The 19411-nt window shown below is 45.8% G+C and overlaps 1 protein-coding gene and 1 long non-coding RNA gene across 2 annotated transcripts in view; one reads left to right on the top strand and one right to left on the bottom strand.

Annotated features, from left to right (window-relative positions):
• Window positions 1–2295: 2295 nt before the first annotated feature.
• LOC139103875 (uncharacterized) overlaps window positions 2296–19411 on the top strand; it is an 80160-nt gene continuing 63044 nt past the window's right edge. The window contains exon 1 of the long non-coding RNA XR_011545961.1: window positions 2296–4510. This is a non-coding gene — a long non-coding RNA (uncharacterized lncRNA). The remainder of the gene's footprint in view (window positions 4511–19411) is intronic.
• On the bottom strand, window positions 13359–16636 carry Hry (bHLH transcriptional repressor hairy). Its single transcript, XM_070658998.1, has 3 exons — window positions 15881–16636; window positions 15290–15385; window positions 13359–15062 (listed from the first exon to the last, which is right to left on the bottom strand). Exons 1-3 carry the CDS (start codon window positions 16034–16036, stop codon window positions 14217–14219), a joined length of 1098 nt encoding a protein of 365 aa, XP_070515099.1. The 5' UTR covers window positions 16037–16636; the 3' UTR covers window positions 13359–14216.

Genomic DNA, 19411 nt, shown 5'->3' with positions numbered 1-19411 from the left:
TGTAATTTAGCAGGCAGTCCTCTTTCGTCGGAATGATTCGGAAGCGCGTTCGATCAACGGATTACGCGCTCGCGAAACGAACGCGGAGGTGAGAGTGGTTCGAGAGCGAACGTGGGACGCCCGTCGATGCTTTTGTTGCGTGGGATCGTCGCCGTGTGTGTGCGTGCGTAGATTGCCGGAGACCGGGTCGTTACCGGGCCAGACATGGGGGCCTCATACGCGCTCCACTACCACCAGCGACGACGCCGTCATCGTGATGCGGCTTATCGCGATGCGAGGTGTGGGAGTATCTCCGTCTTTATTTCGCTCACCCTCTCGTCCTCCTCTTCCGATTTCCCTCCTTCTCTCGCGGCGCAAGATACGAGCGCATACCGCGTTCCCTCTCCTTCCAATTTCGCACTCTCGCGTTTCTCGTCCGCGTACCATTTGCGTCCTTATCGCGACGCGTCTCATCTTTTACGTCGCCCGCACCGCCAAACTACTTTCTTGACGGAGGATTACGCGAATATGCGATAGAGATTGCACCCACCCGGTGTCGACGCGCCACCCCTCCGTTTGGGCCCGTCGATAAATTCGGTTCGCGAACGTCGGATAGGACCTCGTGGAAGCCGTCGCGCGATTGGATTTTAAATCGAGATGATCTTGATGACGCATCCGAATGTGGCCCCACGGGCGCGCGATTATTTATTGCACGGCGGAGTTATCTGGTCCTGGAATTGATTCTGGGGGCGAATAACGTGGGCAATAAACTCTCGCATCCGGTGCAAAGGTCTGCCAGCCTACTGACATGCTTATATTTCTATCATAATATACATATATTTAATATATGGATTAATACTTTTTATTCTGTTAAAAAAAATATCGGTGATTTATAAAAAAGAAAAAAATAAGAACGTCAATTTACAAAATAAGTAAAAATAAATACGAACATAGTTATGAAAATTTAATTATAAAATTTATATTACAAATTTAACTTTATTCTATAATTATATAGAATTTTGTAGAGTATAAATATTATTTTTTATCGTAATAACTTATTTCACTGCATAATAATAACGTTAAAATATAAAATTAATTATTTTATCGAGACAAATTAATGCTGAATTACATTAGTCTGAAAATGAAAAGAAAGTTGAAACGAATGCGTGTCTTGTATGGAATGCTGGAGGAAATCTAGTTACGATTCGTCGATTACCCACTCGACGTATGTCTAAAATGGTCAGCTCGGACGAATTGTCGATCGTTAACACCTCCGTGCGAGCGAACGCTGTTCGTAGAGCCGCTCTTTCTACGTGCTAAAGCAGCCAAGAAAGGCACGTGGAAGAGAAAGACGAAGGAGGTGAAATCGGTATCCCGTGCGTACCTACGTCCTATGCACGCATGTGCACGCAGCGCGTCTCATAACGCGACTACGTGTGGGCTCGTGAAGTGTGGGTTCGGCCGCCTTAAAGCGCGTGTCATATTTGGCGATACATCGCACAAAACCCTCGTGTGGGTTCGCGCCGACGAACGGATGTCCGCGTTAAGCAAAGAAAATATCTGAGCGTTAACAAATAGTCTTGGGAGAAGTCTAAAGAAGTTCAATTTTCGCACGCACCGAAGCATATATTAAAAAAATATTCATTAGTAGTCCTGGTGACAAAAATTTATCCGATTTCAGTTTCGCACACGTTGCAGTTTACTCGATTAAATTATATTAAACAGCTTTTGGCGCGAGATCGATAACGATCGTCTTCCTTTTAAATACGCCTTCGTGCTCGCCGAGAGCACGTTCGGTTTCGACGATTCGTCATCGAAAGATTCTCTATGCACCTGTTTAAGCACGGTAGTTCGTGTAGGAACGCCGCGGGATCGTAATAGGAAAGTGCTGTTTGCACGAGCCTACATTCGTTCCGTTCGTTCGTCACCCACACGCCACGCGGCCGCTTATTAAGGACTGCTATCGCTCGGGAGATATACGACGAAGAAGGAAAGGACATGGAGTCTCCTTAAGCCTACGCCGTGCTCCTCGGCCCACTTCGTGCCGAAGAAGAACGAGATACGGGACGGGCGGTAGGCGCTAAGAATGACCGGCCTACGAGTTGTCGTCTAATTAGGCGTTGTCGGGGTCCCCCGTGTCTCGATCGCGATACACGGATCGCAAAAATCTCCTTAAATTGGCGGACGTTGATGGAACAGCGCGGCAATTTAGCGCCAATGATACCGGCCTCGTACGAGAGGTCCTACAGAGTCAGATTAACGTTGCGAATAAGAAAAAGAAATTAGGATTAGATCGATCAGGGTATATCTCAGTATGCAGAATGCGTATGTAAATTTTCGACTGACCTGTAACATTGTACGTTTACGACATGACGTCTCGCGAAAAAAGCAGGCCGGTTGGATAAGGATGGATCGCGAGGATGTACATTACAGAATTTATCCCGTGATCCATCATGTCTCGGGTCGTGCTCGAGCACATAACTTTTGCATAGATTAGATCGCAGAGGAGCGTCGATCTAGGCCCGCGATTCCGTGCCGCGCATTCTGACGCCGCACAAAGAAGCGGCAGCTGCTTGCCGATCGAGTCAATACTCCGATACAGTGGTCGGTGTTGTTCTCTGACCAGTTTTGGAAGGGTGACGTCCCACCCCTTTCGCCGATCGGACCCTCGAAACAGCTCGGTATACCGGCATACCACTTTACTTTTTATCGGTCGCGCGCCGGTCATATCGCAAAGCGTCCACGATCGAAACGCCAATACGAAAGATTTCGACGCTGCGCGCGGAGGGCTCGATGCTGGAATCGAATAAAGGCGCTTGTGCGATCGGAGGGTCCTTCGAAAAAAAAAAAAAAAATGGAGGAGGGGGAGATATTAATAAGGTGACACTGTTCCGAGGAGCCTGCTGGCAGGAGGTAGACAGATGTCGCGGCATCTTTTTTGGAGTCTCGATGCAATCAAACGTATCTTTGTGATATGGATAGAATTACGTACACGTGTATTAATCAAATATTTATCTTGATTATTTAACATCGGGTGAAAGTACCGTTACATTTTTATAGACGTCTCTGATACCAAGGTGCTTTAAATGACTTTGATTGTCGTATATTTTTATGCGAAATTATTTCTCATGTACTGAGGCTTGCTCGAATGAATGTTTTCTAACCGCGACGATTTTTTTGTTTCAGGGGACGGCATCTCGAGCTCGGCGAGCTCGTAAAAAAAACGTAAACACGACTCGGAGTCGAGCTCGGCGCTTCCGCGAATTTTGTGCGAGCTGTGTTTACTATTCTCGCGAGGAGGACAGCGCGAAATTGACGATCGCCTATATCGTCTGTCTCACTCCCTCGCTCGGTTCTCTCCTTTCCTCCAAGGGCCGAAATCTGTAACGGCCATGTTAGTCTAGTTGCGGAGACCCGAGCGTGACGACGTGTCGGTAATCGCTCCGCAATTATACGTATTTTCGGCCGCGGATAGAACGTTCCCGCGTACAAATACACGTCGACGTCGTAGATTCGGGAACGGACAATCATTTTTTCGTATTCCTGTCATTCCGTTCATCGTTCCGCGCTTCGTTTCGGGCTTCGAAAAAGTGCCTCGGAAAGGCCAAGGTTATGTCGCCGGCGGAAAGCGCGAAGCGTCCGACCTGATATTCGCCGCGTGACGTCATCGACCTCGGCAGCCATCTTTACCGACCCGCTTCACTCGCCACCACATTCAGCGGGTTGCAACAATCATCATGGCCGTTACGCGGGATATCGTCAACGGTGGTCGCACCTCGCCCGCCTTCTTCGTCGCGGCCGAGACTATCATCCTGTTTGGAGGAAATAACTTTTGAGGATCCCGAAGAAGAAAAAGTGCGCGGGGAACGTTTTGTATCGCGGCCCGTCTCGTCCGCCGTCTTCTTCGGCGGGTTCCGGCGATCGCCAGTGAGAGTGTCAGATCTGCACCTCGCCCGTCTTCTTCGTCGCGGCCGAGACTCTCATCGCGTTTGGAACGAGTGACTTTTGAGGGACTTAAAGAAGAAAACAGTGCGCGGGGAACATTTCGTATCGCGGCTCGTGTCATTCGGCGTCTTCTTCGGCGGGTTCCGGCGATCGCCAGTGAGAGGGTGAGATCTGCACCTTGCCCATCTTCTTCGTCGCGGCTGGGACTCTCATCACGTTCGATGCAAGTGACTTTTGAAGAAGATTAAGTGCGCGGAGAATATTTCGTATCGCGGCCCGTCTCGTTCGTCGCGTTTCTTAATTTAATTCGTAAAAAATCGCCGCGATAATCCATCGTCGTTCGTTCGTCTCTTGAACAATAGTGTTAGAGTCGGTGATAAGTGACAGTAATTAGAAAAAAATAGCAGAGCAGTGTAATACAGTGTCAAATGATGGGAAGTGCTACAACACGTCAGGATAATTTGGATTACTATCACGAAGGACAGGAAGGAAGGAAGGAAGGACAGGAAGGAAGGAAAGAAGGACAGGAAGGAAGGACGGACGAACAAAAAATAATCTATTCTAACCCAACCGAAAGCTGCAAATGGTAAGTCAATCGGCGACACGCCTCAAATTAATTCAATTATAATTATCATAAAAAAATTGTAATCAAATTATGTCCCGAAAAATAACGCGCGCGCATGATTTCTTCTACTTTAACAAGCTTTACAATTACTAATACAAAGTAGATATTATTCTATCTTATTACTGATAGCTTTTATACGCCACCGTTTAATTATAATTAGATATCGATTCTTTTATTCTCAATAAGAATTCCGTATTTATTCGACGACAGTAGAATACTAAATTCTTGATCTCCGTAACTCGACGCGAAGAAGAGAGAGAGTCGCATAAGTTTTATGTTTTGTACACGTCCGCGCGATTTAATCCCGTAGCCCCGTGATCGCGCCACGCGCGCGGTGGCCCGAAACAGATGGGTTTTGAAGAACCTGGCCGTGCTCCCGTCCGGGAATGTATTCCGAGAGGGTTTCCACGTAATCTTCTGTTTGTACGTGGCGTGGGACGTGAAGAGTCGCGAGTGGATCCCGAGTAGGAACGTGGGGAGGGGGAGGGGAGGGAACGACAGCTTCTTGCGTTGCATGTTTGTCGTCGGATCCGCAGGGTGATTGACGGACGTGCCGAGACGAGGATACGCGCGCTCTGTTTGGCGACATGTTCGGAACCGATGTTTATCTTCGTGTACGAACTCTTTTCTCCGGTCCCTGTCGGGCTCCGCGTAGCCCACGTACGATCGTACGAATGTATTTCGCGGCCGTAGCAACCATCCGCCGCACCGGCAATTCGCTCTCACCGGAGATTTGATTCTCGACGTTGAAGCGAAACGAAAGGTAGCGGGTCTCGCAGGCAAATAAAGTAGATCGACAGCCGTGGCTTTCGAAAGACGTTGGGATTTAATCTCGTTGATTGACGCGCGATCCGTCGGTACTGCGCGCTGAATCGGTCGAACGGCGATTTATTATCCGTCGGAAATATTGAATTATAATTAACGCACGTGGCTGTCTTCGCTTTCGTGTATTTGTCAGACGTCGCTTCTTAAACGCCGTACTCGCGCGTAATAATTCCTCGTTAATGTAACACACGCGGGCGCGGACGGTTTCGAGCGCGTACATTCTCGCGCGCTGTGACGAATGCCTTTCGCGCTGTAATTGCACGCGTGTAGCGGCGTACGCGTAATGCAAAACGTTTGGGCGGTGTTTCCTCGGAGTTTAATCATCTCGGGAGCGCGAGGTTCGTTTTTCTCACAGCTCGGCGCAATCCGTCGGCCGGCGTGCAATTACAAATTTCTCATCTCGATTATCTTCTCGGCACCGACGTCTGTATCACCCGGCTCGTCTATAATTTAAGACGGACTATGGACGCGCGCGCTTAACGATGAGGCGGTCTTGAACAAGGAACGGCAATCTTTCACGACGAACGGTTAACGCGCCGAGAAACGCGGTGCGTCTTCACGAAATCGTATCGCCTTGCCCGTTATCACCGGCATTATCACCGCGGTAAGATCGTTCCGCTTTGTCCGAGCTCGGGATCGTTTCAGTAATTAGCGACGCTGACCTGCAGAAATTCAAGTAGAAGAAACTGAAAGTAAAACTTAATACGGCCAGTAACGAGATTCTTGCCCCAGTTATTTTCCAAATTACTCGTTATTTTCTGATTTATTTCCACTTCGGGCAGTTTTATTCGCGTAATAAAGCTCTTGCGTTTTCTAATAGGTTACTCTCATTGCGTTCACGCTCGCGAATTCCCGGGGAACTTAAAAGCGCGCCGTAAACGTGTACGAAAAATTGCATTCGTAGGAAAGTCAATTATTCGTCATTTAGCACTTTACGTGATTTCTTGCATGGCAATGAGGAAAAGAGGTGGGACACCTAACTGCACCGAAAGGTGCGGACGTAATTGCACGTAAAAACATCGGCAATCTCGCGCGCTACTCGCAAGGTGCGAACAGGAGAATCTCAATTTAGCCGATGCTCGAGTCTTGCCCGAGATCTACATTTTTCTTATTTCTCTCTCTCTCTTTTTTTTTTTTTTTTCTTTCTTTTCCAAATTACCTGTGTCAAGTCGAGCGAGATTTTATCGCGCCGCGCCGTTATAGCGGTACGTATTTCCGAGAAACGTATACGCGGGGAATAAGAATGGAGACAATTAAGCGTAACAAAAGTCGAGAAATGAAGAGCACCGCGCGATCAGCGACGTTAAAACACATAGTTTACGAAGGCGACGACGTCCGCCTTTCGTATCTCGGATTTTTATCGTTTTGTTTTCCACCCTCTCTCTCTCTCCTTCGTGCCGCCAGTAAGAAAGCGCTAACAAAATACGATAAAGAGCTCCGCGAAGAAATTAACAGTACCGAGGACTTGTTCGCACCCAATGAAAATTAAGGCACCCGCGACGGAATTTACGCGGTGTCGCGAGGTCTTAATTAACCGGCGAGGACGTCTTTACGAGGATGCGAAACGATCGAAATCGACGGGCCGCGAGAGTAATGCTTATTGAACCAGGTGTAAAATTACCTCCTGCGGCTCCGAAGGCCGCGAGCGCAGAAATCGTTTTACGCGACATCTTTTACGATCCGTTAAGTAGCTGCGGAGCGGTTTGTTCGTTTCGCGCTCGCCACGGCAGGCCGGAGCGCTTCTCGCAAACAAGATTGTCCGGGCGGGTTTGATTTACTCCTGAGGTGGCTGGAAAATGAGCTTCTATTGTGCGCGTTCTAGGAACGGCATTCGCTCATTCTCGCCGTTGTTTCTCGGAGACACGTTCAATAATTCTCCATCGCGTTTCGTTGCGCTATACAATTCCGGTCTGAATAAAAGTTTCTAACACATGAAGCAGTCGCAATCAAAGAGAAACATCACGTTAGCATAGCTTTGCGCAACGATCGATGATAAGTATTGAAGACGTAGCTGACCGGCAGTTTAATCAGCTCCGAGAAAATATCTGGCTGTCGTAATTTCAGTATCTCGCACTTCCGGGATATCTCGAGAAAATACGTAGGGAAGAAAATATAATTATCGCGGGTATCGTTGGGTTACGCTGAAACGCCGCGTCCTTTTTTTTTATTTTTTCCCCTCAATCCCCGGGTATATTCAAACGCGGACGCGTCCGCAACAGTGATCAGGGGAATGCACTGGAACCGAAGTATAATTGTGCTGATTGCTGTTGGGCGCAGATGCGAAATGCCCGCGGCATGATAATAATTCTGCCGTAACCCTCCGTAATAATCTCACTCGCGCGCCCGGCGCGCTATTTACGATTGGCGGTTGCAATTAAATGTTAAATTGGGAATTCCTCGGGCCCCGCGCGATTGTCCAAAATTACGGGGAGGGGTAAAAAAAAAAAAAATCTATTCGTCGAACGTCGCCGAAAACGTCGCCGAAGACGTCTCTCGTTTTGCATAAAAATCCGATCGGCCGGGACGTCGATAGCGCGGTTAAACTGGTTCTGTAAATGGTTTAGATGTGTCGATAGGCGATGCAATTCCGACGGTCACATTATGCGGACCACACCGAATTCCTCCAGCGCTATCCCTGCCGCGCTCTCGTGCATGCGAGGCGGCACCGCGCGCCGTGGGCGCGTGCACGCGCGAGGCCTCCGCGGCGCGCACGTGTCGCGGTTTTCTAACGCGGCATTACGCGCTCGGGAGCGAACAACGAAATAAGAACATCGGAGATAGGCCGCGGCTCTCGGCTCGCACGCACTTTATAAATAACTCCGGCCGCTCGACCCACACGCGTCTCTTCGAGCCCCGTACGCCGCGGAGTAACTATAATCTTAATAATCATAACCGCCGACGATGTCGTGTGCACGCTCGTTCCCTCCTTTTCTTTCTCTCTTCTTCTTTCTGTCACTTCTTCCTTTTTATCCGCTTTCGGTTCTCCTCCGCGCCTCGCACGCGCTTCGCCGCCTTGTGTTATTAACCCAAATTGCCGTGCTCGTGAATGGAATCACGCCCTTATCGAGTCACACAGGGCACGCCGCCGTGTTCGCGTTCGTTTCTCTCTCTCTCTCTCTTTCTCTCTCCGCCGACAAGTGTTGAGGCAAGTGAATCGCAATACGCGCGATTCTGAATGCCCGTCTGTCCGACGTATTGCGCCGCGTTGATGTGTTTGGTAATTACGTGACGCGCTTATTTCTGGTGATATGGCAGCTACTGCGATAATAGGTTGATTAATGGTCGATGGAAACGAGTAGCGCGACGCGAATGAGAAAGGAAGGCTTATTCGGCGATGTTACTGCACTTTATTTTCGCGGTGGAATATTGAAATGTATCATTTCAGATTAATTTCTATTTCCTGTTTTCTCTCTCTTTCTCTCTCGCTCTTTATTTCTTCTTTTTCTCCAGAGTGAATTTCTCTTCCGCATTCTTTTAGTAGTAATAGATTCATTCGATGGAATTGCCAATATCGATGATTACACTCGCGGATAAAATGCACGAAACTAGTTTTACTTCTTACGCGAGACTATGTAAATGCACGAGACTATGTAAATGCCGGATTACACGTGATAGATAAGATGCTCCGGGCGATTGTGCGGAACTTATCGTCGTAGCGGTGATCGAGCGTAACTACCGTAGATCACATTTCTATTCATATTTCAACATCGCGGACCCCAGATTAATAAAAGATCGATGCGTGTCTCGTGCACGCGTGACGCCGTCCATCGTATAGTTTGAAGAGTTGCGTGATAAAACGTTCAGGCTGCTAATTCCGAGCGCGTATGACTTGACAAAAACCGATAAGTACGTAACGTTATGCGAATAATGCACCTTGCGAAAGAAATATATTTTTGTACTTCTCTTGGGAAACAATTTTTGCGACTCGCGTAGAAACGAATTAGCGAAGATTCTCGGATTACGATTTCGCGCTATAGGTCAAGACTGCTGATGCGTCTGGAAATAAGCGGCATTAACATTTTTTTTTTTTTTTTTACACAAACGACATCTGTTTCTGGCAATCTCGGAAATTTGAATCCTCGTCTAATTAACTGTTGATTATTCAGCGTCTGGCAACACAATAAACGTTTACGTAAGCGTCTGGCCGTGTCTCATTAGCGTTCTCGAAATACAAAACCATCGATCCGGAAACAATAAGTTTATTAGATTACCGTCTATTCGAAATCCAGTTCAATTAAATCGAAGATATTCGAATTCGAATTTTAATTGCTCACTCTCAGGCCGTCTCGTCTAGTTTCGGATAAAAAGAGAAAAAGAATTTTTATTTACGACTGCCGCCAATTGAACGGAAGTAAACGGCGAAAATGTTTCGGTCAGTTCGCAGTCCACGACCATATGTCGCGGACTGTTGTCACGTAATTTTAGCGAAGAAGAAACCGCGTTCCCCGTGCCGTGCATTCTTCGAGACGTGGAACGTCCAAAAATGCCCAGCTTCTTTTTTCGATTGCGCAGAAGGTCCCGCTCCATTACACGGAGACGTGCTTCCGAAATGTCGCCTCGCGAGCCATAAAACGCGAGCGGTTAAAAAAGAAAAAAAAAAGAAGAGTTCGCGTTCGCCGAATAAAAGATAAGAAATAATTGTACGATCGAGTTTTTTTTTTGTTCGACCGCGCGCTGTTTTAGATGACATGTCGCTATCTGTATTTTGACAGACTGACATTTTCGAAAAAAGATTGAAATACAGAGTGCAGCTCGGAGATAGCGGCTTAACAGCACCGCGCGTATCGCGATGATGTCACGCGCTCGCATGTCACGCCGCTGATTTCGTGCCGACGAAATTTCTGACGCGGAGCCCGCGTTAAAACTTGGCCGCATCACTAGACGATGCCGCAACGCTACACGTGAGCCGGAGAATACGCCGATAAACGCGAACGAGATCGGGCAAGTCCCCCACACTAGTCGCCCGTGAGTGGCGGCGCGTGTCAACCTTGTTGTATCCTTGAAACCACGCGACCGCGACCGTATGTCGAGCCAAGTCGGAGCGACGGGCTAGCAAATATGCGCTCGCGAAGTTCTAAGAATCAGCTGATTGGGGAATTCCTAGAGAGGACCATTGCGAGAAGGATTCGAGCTCTTGTTTCCTACGAGGCGAACGGAATCAGGTTTCAGACTATGATTAAGAGCGCGGATGAGTTCAGCTGTCTATTTTTTTCTTTTTTTTTTTTTTTTTTCTTCTTTTTAATAACTATAATTGGGATTAGAATTTACTGATTTAAACAAAAATTTGCATTACGTATATTATCAGGAAACAAACGCATGCTCTTATAATAACAGAAAAAAATAATGAAAAAAATAAAATTACACGCGTTTATTCGTCAGTTTTAATTATGTTAATCTCAGGATATTTTCCATTTGCATTCGTCTGAAAAAAGAAAACGGTAGATGCCAAGGCTGAGAAGAGTTCGATGGTGTAACTTCCTGATTCTTTTTTTTTTCCCCCTTTTTTTTGATGCGTTCGATAATTAACCTTTGTATACATGAATTATTGTTATAATGATTCCGTGCCACGTGAGACCATCGCCTCGGCTCGATCATTTATCGTGGATTATTAAAGTACACAGCCGGCGCGTGTGACGTCCGTTAAATGCAGACGAGCGAGCGCTCGGGAATTTCCTAATGCGGAGATAACGCTCGACGCAGATTCACGGCTGGCGGACAAGAAATTCTCCGAGAGAGAACTTCGGGGCTATCCAGTTTCACGACTACGTCGTACCTTTCATCGTGAGATTAATGAGCGCATTATGATAATTTTTTCGCCGAAAAAAGAGACCATTGCACGAATCGCCGGACGAGTCCGCAGAAGAATGTAGTTTTTGGCGCGACCCCAAATAACGCGTAATACACGGAATTAGTTCGCGCAGGTAGAACGGATTTCATGTAATTAAATTTTTCGGGCTACATTTCTCTCTTCCCCGTTGTCGCGTTAACGATCATTAGGCCTATTCGCCCGGAGGTGTAAAAAAAATAGAGAGGCAATTATAGGACGGCGAGAAGCCTTTTGCTCCGGACGACCTCTCGTCGCCGCGAGCTTCGTGTGCGCTCTCGTGCCTGGCAGGGGTCAAATTCTTCTTTCATTAGCGTAATATGCAGGCAACTCGCACGATATCGCGCGAGGCGTGTTTGTTGAAGCGTTTACATAATCACAGATAACTGAATTGGTGGCCAGATAAATACGATTCTAATGCGTATATTAAACCGTCGCGATTGCGGCAGAAGCAGTTTGATGTTTCACGACTCGAACTAGATCGAGATACGAAATATTAATGGGAATCTTTTTTTTTTTTTAATGATATTATTTGACGACAAAGGATTTCAATTCCATTTGCACCGCTTGATATATTTTATTGTTATTTTATTACGCGGCCCAGTTATAAATCTCGAGCGAGGCTTCCGTTAAATTATTAACAGCGAACGTAATGTTCTCGTAGTCGTAAAAATTTCTTTTTGTTTTTTTCTTCGGGATGGGAGAAACCTTTCGGCGTAATTCGCCCACAAGAGGCGAATTACGCCAAGAGTACCGTGAAAGAAAGAAGGGTACTATGCAATTTGTCATTCGGCGTGTTTTGCGTGTGGCGTCGTGGTCCTGCACGTCGTTTCTGCCTTCGCAAATTGCTGCACCAGGAATGCCATTGCCCGCAGAGGACATTATGGTAATTTAGGCTCTCGCGGTTTTCGCGAGGATCAAGAAACCAGCTGTCCGTAGATATTTCTTAACGCTTAAAATTTCTTTAGTTCTCGCCTCTATTAAGATACGTACGAATATTACGTTTGCGACGTTATTCTTTTTGTGTTTTAAGTTAGAATGCAAACGCGGTAATTAAAAAGAAAAAAAAAAATATATTTTTAATATATTTAATAGTAAAACTTTTTCGCGTATAGTGTGATTTAATTCGACAAATAATTATAGACATGTGTACTTTTGCAACGCGGTTGGAAACGACGAGATTAAATTTACGAGAAAACGAAAAGTACGTAACTGCCGTTTAAACATACGTCATAGGTGTCCACGCGTGTAGGCAGTCTTATCTATTTGTCATGCGGCAAACACCGATCATTTGTTGGAAAATTACTAACGTTTGAGCGCGACAGAAAACAAAGTGATAATCAGCTCGCGCGATTTATGTTAAAAAAATCAGTTTGGAGATTAGATTTTTAACAATCTGCACTTTGATTTTATTTCTCGAGACGTATTCATGTAATCGATCGTCTCGTGAATTACCGATAAATATCTATTATTGTTTCTCGAGTTGATTAACAAATTAACCGTATGCACGACTGAAACTTGAAAGCTCTCGTAGGGAATACCGTTGATTTTAATTTACGCAACGAGGTAGATCGTTGGATCTTTATTATCGGATGAGAAAGGGACTCTGGTCCTTTAGGGTCCTGTAAGGGTCCTGACAGTGTTCCAGCGAAACCCAGTAGAAGGCAGCAGGTTCTAGCGTTTCGTACTTTAGACAGGAGATGAGAGGAAATTGGGCCTGGCCGAGGAAGATGGTCCTCGCAGGCCAGAGTTTGCGTTAAGTGCCGATGCTGCTGTTCTTCGTCTCGTGGCAGCACCGGCGCGAAAAAAATCGCTCGCACGCACTGCCGTTCAGTCTCGCTCGAGACGTGCAGCGAGTCGGACATACGCGGAGCTGCCGAGGCGCGGTCATCCGAGCGAAAGTATTTTGTTTGAAAGTATTGTTGCTTATATTTGTTATTAGATTTTTTTTATTGCAGGTTTTTAATTAAATTTTTGAGACTAATAAATAATTTTTTATTTTTTTTATTTTTTTTTAAAACGTTTAAAATATTTTTTTAATTTTTTTTTTTTATTTGATTGAATAAAATAAAAGATAAATTAAAAAGAAATATACGATTGTAATGATTGAAGGAAGAGGATTGAAGGAAATGATTGGTTTAGATATAAACGACATAGAAATTATATTGAGAAAGAGATCAACATTTATTTGATGCTGTTGCAGTGATAAGCGTTGGTTGCATATTCTCGTAATAGAGAGGAATTATAAATGTAACCTCTTTTGCGTTCATATAAATATAAATAACGTGTTCTCTTTTCGCGATTATCGTTCATATGTACAACATCTCATTCACTGTTACTCGCGCTCGATTCCTTAACGTAACATTAAACCTAAAATCGTATCGATTAAAAACATCCTTCGTACTTACAATGATATACTACAAGTTTAGCGTTTTACATACAAGAAACAGAATGGAAGACCTCAGTGATTCTTGTTGCGTAAGGCACTTAAAATATAATATTCATATAACTTATGTACATCAGAGAGGATCGATGAGAAAAAGGAAAAAAAAATAGACATAACGCAAACAGAATTGACGCGGTATTTCGAAACGTTCCGGAAAAATCATATGCGGTTTTTTTTCTTTTCTTTTGACGTGTTGAAATTTAATGATATATTTACAAGGCACTATTTAAGAAGGCACTGCCGCATTGGCTACTGGCCGACTGTGCAACGCGCACTCGAAAGAATAAATTTAAGATCTCTTAACGATCCTCCAATTTCACGATGATGTCCTACGGACGGGACCGCTCGTCTACGGTGATCTACGTAATTGAGGAACATGTTTCCGTTCCGCGGAATTTTTTTTTTTACGCGACGCATAAATCGGCACGTCAAAGTCGGCGCGTTTTCGGCCGCGGTCGATCGGCCGCGGATTACCATCGACACATAATTAGTTCATATCACTTTATTCACGCACACATCGTGTTCGTATTTTTTTTTTGTTTTTTTTGTTTTTTTTTTTTTAAATATAATTTTTACCATGGCCTCCATGGCTTGTCCTCGATCGGCGGCACCACGCTTTTTCTCATCACCAGCGCGAGTGGTTTTTGATGGGATGATTTGTAAACGGCCGGGTCGAACTCCGAATCACTGTGGTAGCCGTTCGCCGGGGACGTGGCGACGTCCCTGTGGCTGCTGGTCGGACTGTAGGCAGTCGACTGCTCGCGGAACGACGTCGGGGGTGCTTCGAACGCCACCGGGCTTCCAGCCGACGTGGACGTCGAGCTGTTCGACGAGCTCGTCGACGATGCGGACGCGGTGCTCGCGGTTCTTTGCGGGATCGGGATCAGAGTCGGTAACGGTGAACTCGGCGCCGGGGACGACGACGGCGATGACGTAACTGGCGCCGTTTTCGCGCCCGCCGGGAGCACTAGAGCGATGTCGCCGTTCGGTAATCTAGTCGGCAACAGATGCAGGGCGGTACCGTTTGCGTTGGTGAAGAAAATGCCGTTCGATTGTTGGACTTGAATGCGTGGCGTAGCGTCGAGTTGAGGCAGAATGTGCACTTGCAATTGTGTCGTCGGTGGCGCCGGTTGGACCGACTGCTGGGTCGTCGCCGTCGTCTGACCGTTCGCGTTGCTAGCGTCGACCGGACCGAGGCAAGATGCCAAATGGGCCATCAGACGTCTCCTCACTGAAGCGTCCAGGCCGGGAAACTTGCCAACTTCACTGGCACACTCCGTGTAACCGGCGCGGAATTTGTTAAGAACGGTCGGATCTGCTGCAGCAGCCATGGCAACTTGCTGTCGTTGTAGGGTCTCCAAATGCTTCACGGTCAGTTCTAAAATGTCAGCCTTCTCCAGCTTCGAATGTCTTGCTGGCTGTAACAGGAAAAACGGGAAACGAAAAGATTAGCGACCGCGACAATATATGTTAGGAAATTAAAAAATTGAAGATCAATAATAAAAATAAAATTATTTTAGGATTTAAATTTTTAGAAATATTTGATTTCTTAAAAGAAAATTAAAAAACGATTTTTTTTTTTAATTAATGCTGAGCACACGTTAATCTCATAAGATATATGATAGTCGATGTTAATGATACTTACGTCTTTTTTCATAGATTCCAATACGAGAGTTTTCAAGTCGTTCAAGCTGTTGTTAATACGGGCTCGACGTCTTTTCTCCATAATAGGTTTATTACTCTGTTAACAGAAAGAAAATGCAAAATATTAAATAGCCGTTTTATAAAAATTTCAATTAATTATCAAATAAATTAGGAAGGCTTCTACGTACGAAAATTACTACAGATTAATTATTTGAAGGTTTTAAATAGATCAATACTTAGTACATCCATTTTTTTCTTTTTAATATAAAAATATCATCTTGATGAATAATAATCGAAATAAATGATCGTTAGGAACAGGGCATACGACGAATTCGAAGCTTTCGACATGTCTCTATAGCGTGGATGCGAGACGATAGATATTGCTTATCTTATTTTCGAAATCGACTCTTAAAACAATCTTCGAGAAATAGGAAATAATTGTCCAACTATTTTTTCGTGATTTTATTTCAAGTTTCAAGCGCGCCAGTTCATAGCCGTCCCCGACTTGAAGAGAAATTAACGGCCAGCGTTTCGAAAAATCTAACACGCTGCGTACAATGTAATAAGAAATTTTCTCGGTCTGAACACTAACCCGTCGATTTTCTCCCGACCTCCTCGTGGTCGTCGTGGCCGTCGGTGTAGTTTGCGCAGGAGGCTGACCGGCCTCTTGCGGCACGTGTTGCGCCGGTGGAGTAGCGCCGACGGTGACACCGCCCGTCGGCATCGTGGCACCCACTCCGGTCACCATTATTTACTTTCTCGTATCACAGAACTCGGGAGGGAAACTTCCAAGTCAAGTGTAATTTTCGATCAACCCGCGAACACTGTCAGACGAAGCCGATCACTTCACTGATAATCCAATGATTTGTTAGGGCTCGTGTCCCCTTCGTCCGTCAATTATTACGGGCGACGTAGCGATCGAAGGGCTCGTGAAGTTTAACGAGCGTGAACCCCGCGAAGATTAATCGTTAACGAAAGAAACGTGGCGGAAGAGTCCGCGAACTCTTTTGGTCGTCGTTGCCGCTGAAGTTGCGACCGCTCGCGACTGGTGTCAGAGCTCGACTAACTCGATGAACGGCGAACGTCTTCTATCGTGCCGTCGGAGCGTGGCACCCTAGTGGAATGCCTGGTGGAGGCGCATTCGGTAGAGGGGACATTCAGTGGCGAACGTACAAGTGGGGGAATTCAGCGCGTGACGCTTTAACCTGACTATCCCTACCATCGAATTCCGACAGTCGGACGGTACCCGATGCCTTTAAAACCCCCTCCTCTGGGATTTGGTACCCTTTATGGCGTGCGGCTTGGACCCCCCTTTGGGAACTCCCCGAACCTCTTTGAAACCGATCGATTGGACTTTGCCAGCGAGATTGACGTCGGTGATTTCCAATGGAATTTTCGATTAGTCTTTTGCAACTTCGATAGCTTTGTCAAATTGCTTCATTAATAATTATTTATATCTTTAATTATTAAAGTAAAAAAAAAAAAAAAGGAAACAAAAAGAAAAATAATATTACAGTAATTAGCAATTTTTTTTTTACAAACGCGTCTACGATTGCTACAGATTTACACGCGCATTAAATCTCGAGATGCATAGCTGCATTTATATTTCCATATACTTGTCCGCGACGACGGAACCGCTTGCACGAGTTCGCGCGCGAGAGATAAGTCCTCGCTGCACCCACAGAACGAGAAACAATGGGATGGAACATTTCCAGGAACTCGCGATTAGCCGCCGCGTCTGCAAAGGTCATTAGAACTGGTCGGCCCCGGCGAGGCGCGTTAAAGCGGCACGCCGATCGCGCTCGGTAATTCCAACGCGGACGCGAGCGTGCGGCCGGTCGTGCGAACGTCATCGGGGCTTATATCACGTCCCTCAAAAATAGCCGAGTGCCACCGTGTGCGGAATACGACGAGCTTGACGCACGCGCGTAGCTCCGGCACGTGCCTCGTACTCCCTCCCGATGTATGCCTTTCGAAATTGCTCTTTCTACTTGGCGCGACCGATTAAACGCGCGCGGCTCCGTATTTATCTCGGCCGTCACACGCATACGTGACGGTATACGCGCGGCCTGAAATACGACCGTCGTCGATCTCGTGCCGGATCTTAACTTTGTTGACTGTTCGGACGGCGCGCGGACGGTTGCGTGCAAATATTGTGACGGATCATGATATCCCGGTCGTTTAGCACTCCTCACGTTCACCTCCGCGCCGCTCTGAATCGTAGCAGCTTTTCATTCTCGCGGGAGGTCACCCGCCGGTATGCCGGTGGCTTCTGTTTTTTTATCTGGCAACGATTAATTGAGCAATTCGTGGGAACTTTTTCTTCGCGGAATGTCGGGGAAATAATTTATACAGACGGTAGACGCCGTTGCGTGAATAATGCTTCGTGTTTACCTTGCGATTATATGACGGATGATTAAACCGGATATAACTAGTCTTTACGCAAACGTAATAATATGTACCGCGACGTCTGTCTGATAAGCGTTACCTTTACGGACTTTAACGCGACATATCGTTGCATTTCGCTGTCTTTTCTCGATATTATTTCTGCTGTCTGCGGTGAAAAAGATATTAAAAAAAAAGAAACGCTAATATATTTATCAGTATTGTTAATTAGTTTTTACATAAGTTTTTGGATAAAAAGATAAATCTTTAATTACATTACATCGTGATATTTGAAAATTATTTCCCGGGATGTGGCACGTATAATTTAAAAGCGTGTGCACTTGCGGTACGGCTCCACAAAGATAATGACTGCTCCCACAATATCTACGTGACCCGATCCTGATTGCAACATCCCGCTCTGCGCCAGCGAAAAGAGTAACGTGAACCCGTAGGTTCGTAGAAGCGCGGTAGGTGCGACGGGGTTCGCCTCCAGAGGTTTTCAGGCTCGTGTCCTCGCGCGCGCGCGCGAGAGAGCAGAACGGCGGCACCGCGCGAGGTAACCGACAAAGAGAAGAAAGGGGGAGACCGCCGGCTCGATACGGAACGACGGAAACAGGGAATGAGGGGGACGGCAGGCGGACGAGGATAGCGCCGGAGAAGATAACGCGCGCGCGACTTCACCTACACGGTGAAAGAAGGTGAGGCATGTCGCCAATCACGTAACCGGGATTCGACGCGGCGTACGACAAAACTGCGCTGATTGGGCCGGTCTGGACCCCACTGTTGGAAACTGACCGAGGACGAACGTGCCGCGCGCGTCGTTTCCGCAGGTGGAGGGGGTGTGATGGTCATTCGACTTTGAGAGCTCGAGGAGTACGGGCGCGTGGATCGCAGACCTGGAACGTGTTCCAGAGATACATGGCGTGGGGGTGGCGGTGACGATTATGGGGATGGGCGATGAGAGATCGAGGAATTTATCTGTACCACCGTCGCAGAGTTAGACGAATTTTTTTTTTCTTTCTTTTTTGTAATAAAATTACGCGAAATCAGTCGTTTATATCTTTTGCAGTTTGAGAAATGTAACCGTGACAAGTCATTCTTTCTTTGACCGGTTTTCTGAAGTATTCTTAGGTGTGAGATTTAGAAACGATAAATAAATTAATGTTAATTAATGCGGTTGCAAGTAGAGAAAGGGAGAAATGAAAACTGGTATCTATGATAATGGCTGTGAATGATAAATTTAGATTTAATTACTTGATTCCTTTTTTTTTTGTAATTCTTTGATTAGAGTTGCACTGATATTGATTAACGATGAATAATTAAATAATACACTCTTTCCTCTTTTTTTAAAAAATTTTGTATATATTCAAAGCCATGAGATTTGCCAGACATCGTGCCTCCATCTGTCGGTGGATGCTGCAGGTTTTTTCGCTGGACCAAAGATGCTCGCAAGCTAGGCTGAGTAATAAAAAAAAATTTTGTGCTGCTAGAAAGTGAAATCAATGTAGAAAAAAATTAATTATATATTTAAATTCTTTTTTTTATTTTATCAATAGTTAAAAAAAAATTTTAATTATTTTAATTATTCGAGGAAAAAAGTATTTAATATTTCTATAACATTTTATTCCATCGATCGAAATGATTTTATTCTTTCCATCTTTTGTTAAAGTTATGCTGAATAAATTCTAGAAATTCACTAAGTAGTCGTCCTTCTGCGACATTTGCGCCAGCTTACATA

Source organism: Cardiocondyla obscurior, linkage group LG07, assembly GCF_019399895.1.
Source record: "Cardiocondyla obscurior isolate alpha-2009 linkage group LG07, Cobs3.1, whole genome shotgun sequence".
Classification (NCBI taxonomy): Eukaryota; Metazoa; Arthropoda; class Insecta; order Hymenoptera; family Formicidae; genus Cardiocondyla; species Cardiocondyla obscurior.
This window is presented reverse-complemented; position numbering and strand designations above follow the sequence as displayed.

What these genes read in the sequence shown, in the direction of transcription:
- Hry (XM_070658998.1), bottom strand. Translation starts at nt 16,036, where the DNA reads ATGGTGACCGGAGTGGGTGCCACGATGCCGACGGGCGGTGTCACCGTC. An exon ending in GGTCGGGAGAAAATCGACGG is followed by an intron (nt 15,386 to 15,880) that starts GTTAGTGTTCAG and finishes TTCTGTTAACAG; the next exon opens with AGTAATAAACCTATTATGGA. An exon ending in TGGAATCTATGAAAAAAGAC is followed by an intron (nt 15,063 to 15,289) that starts GTAAGTATCATT and finishes TTCCTGTTACAG; the next exon opens with CCAGCAAGACATTCGAAGCT.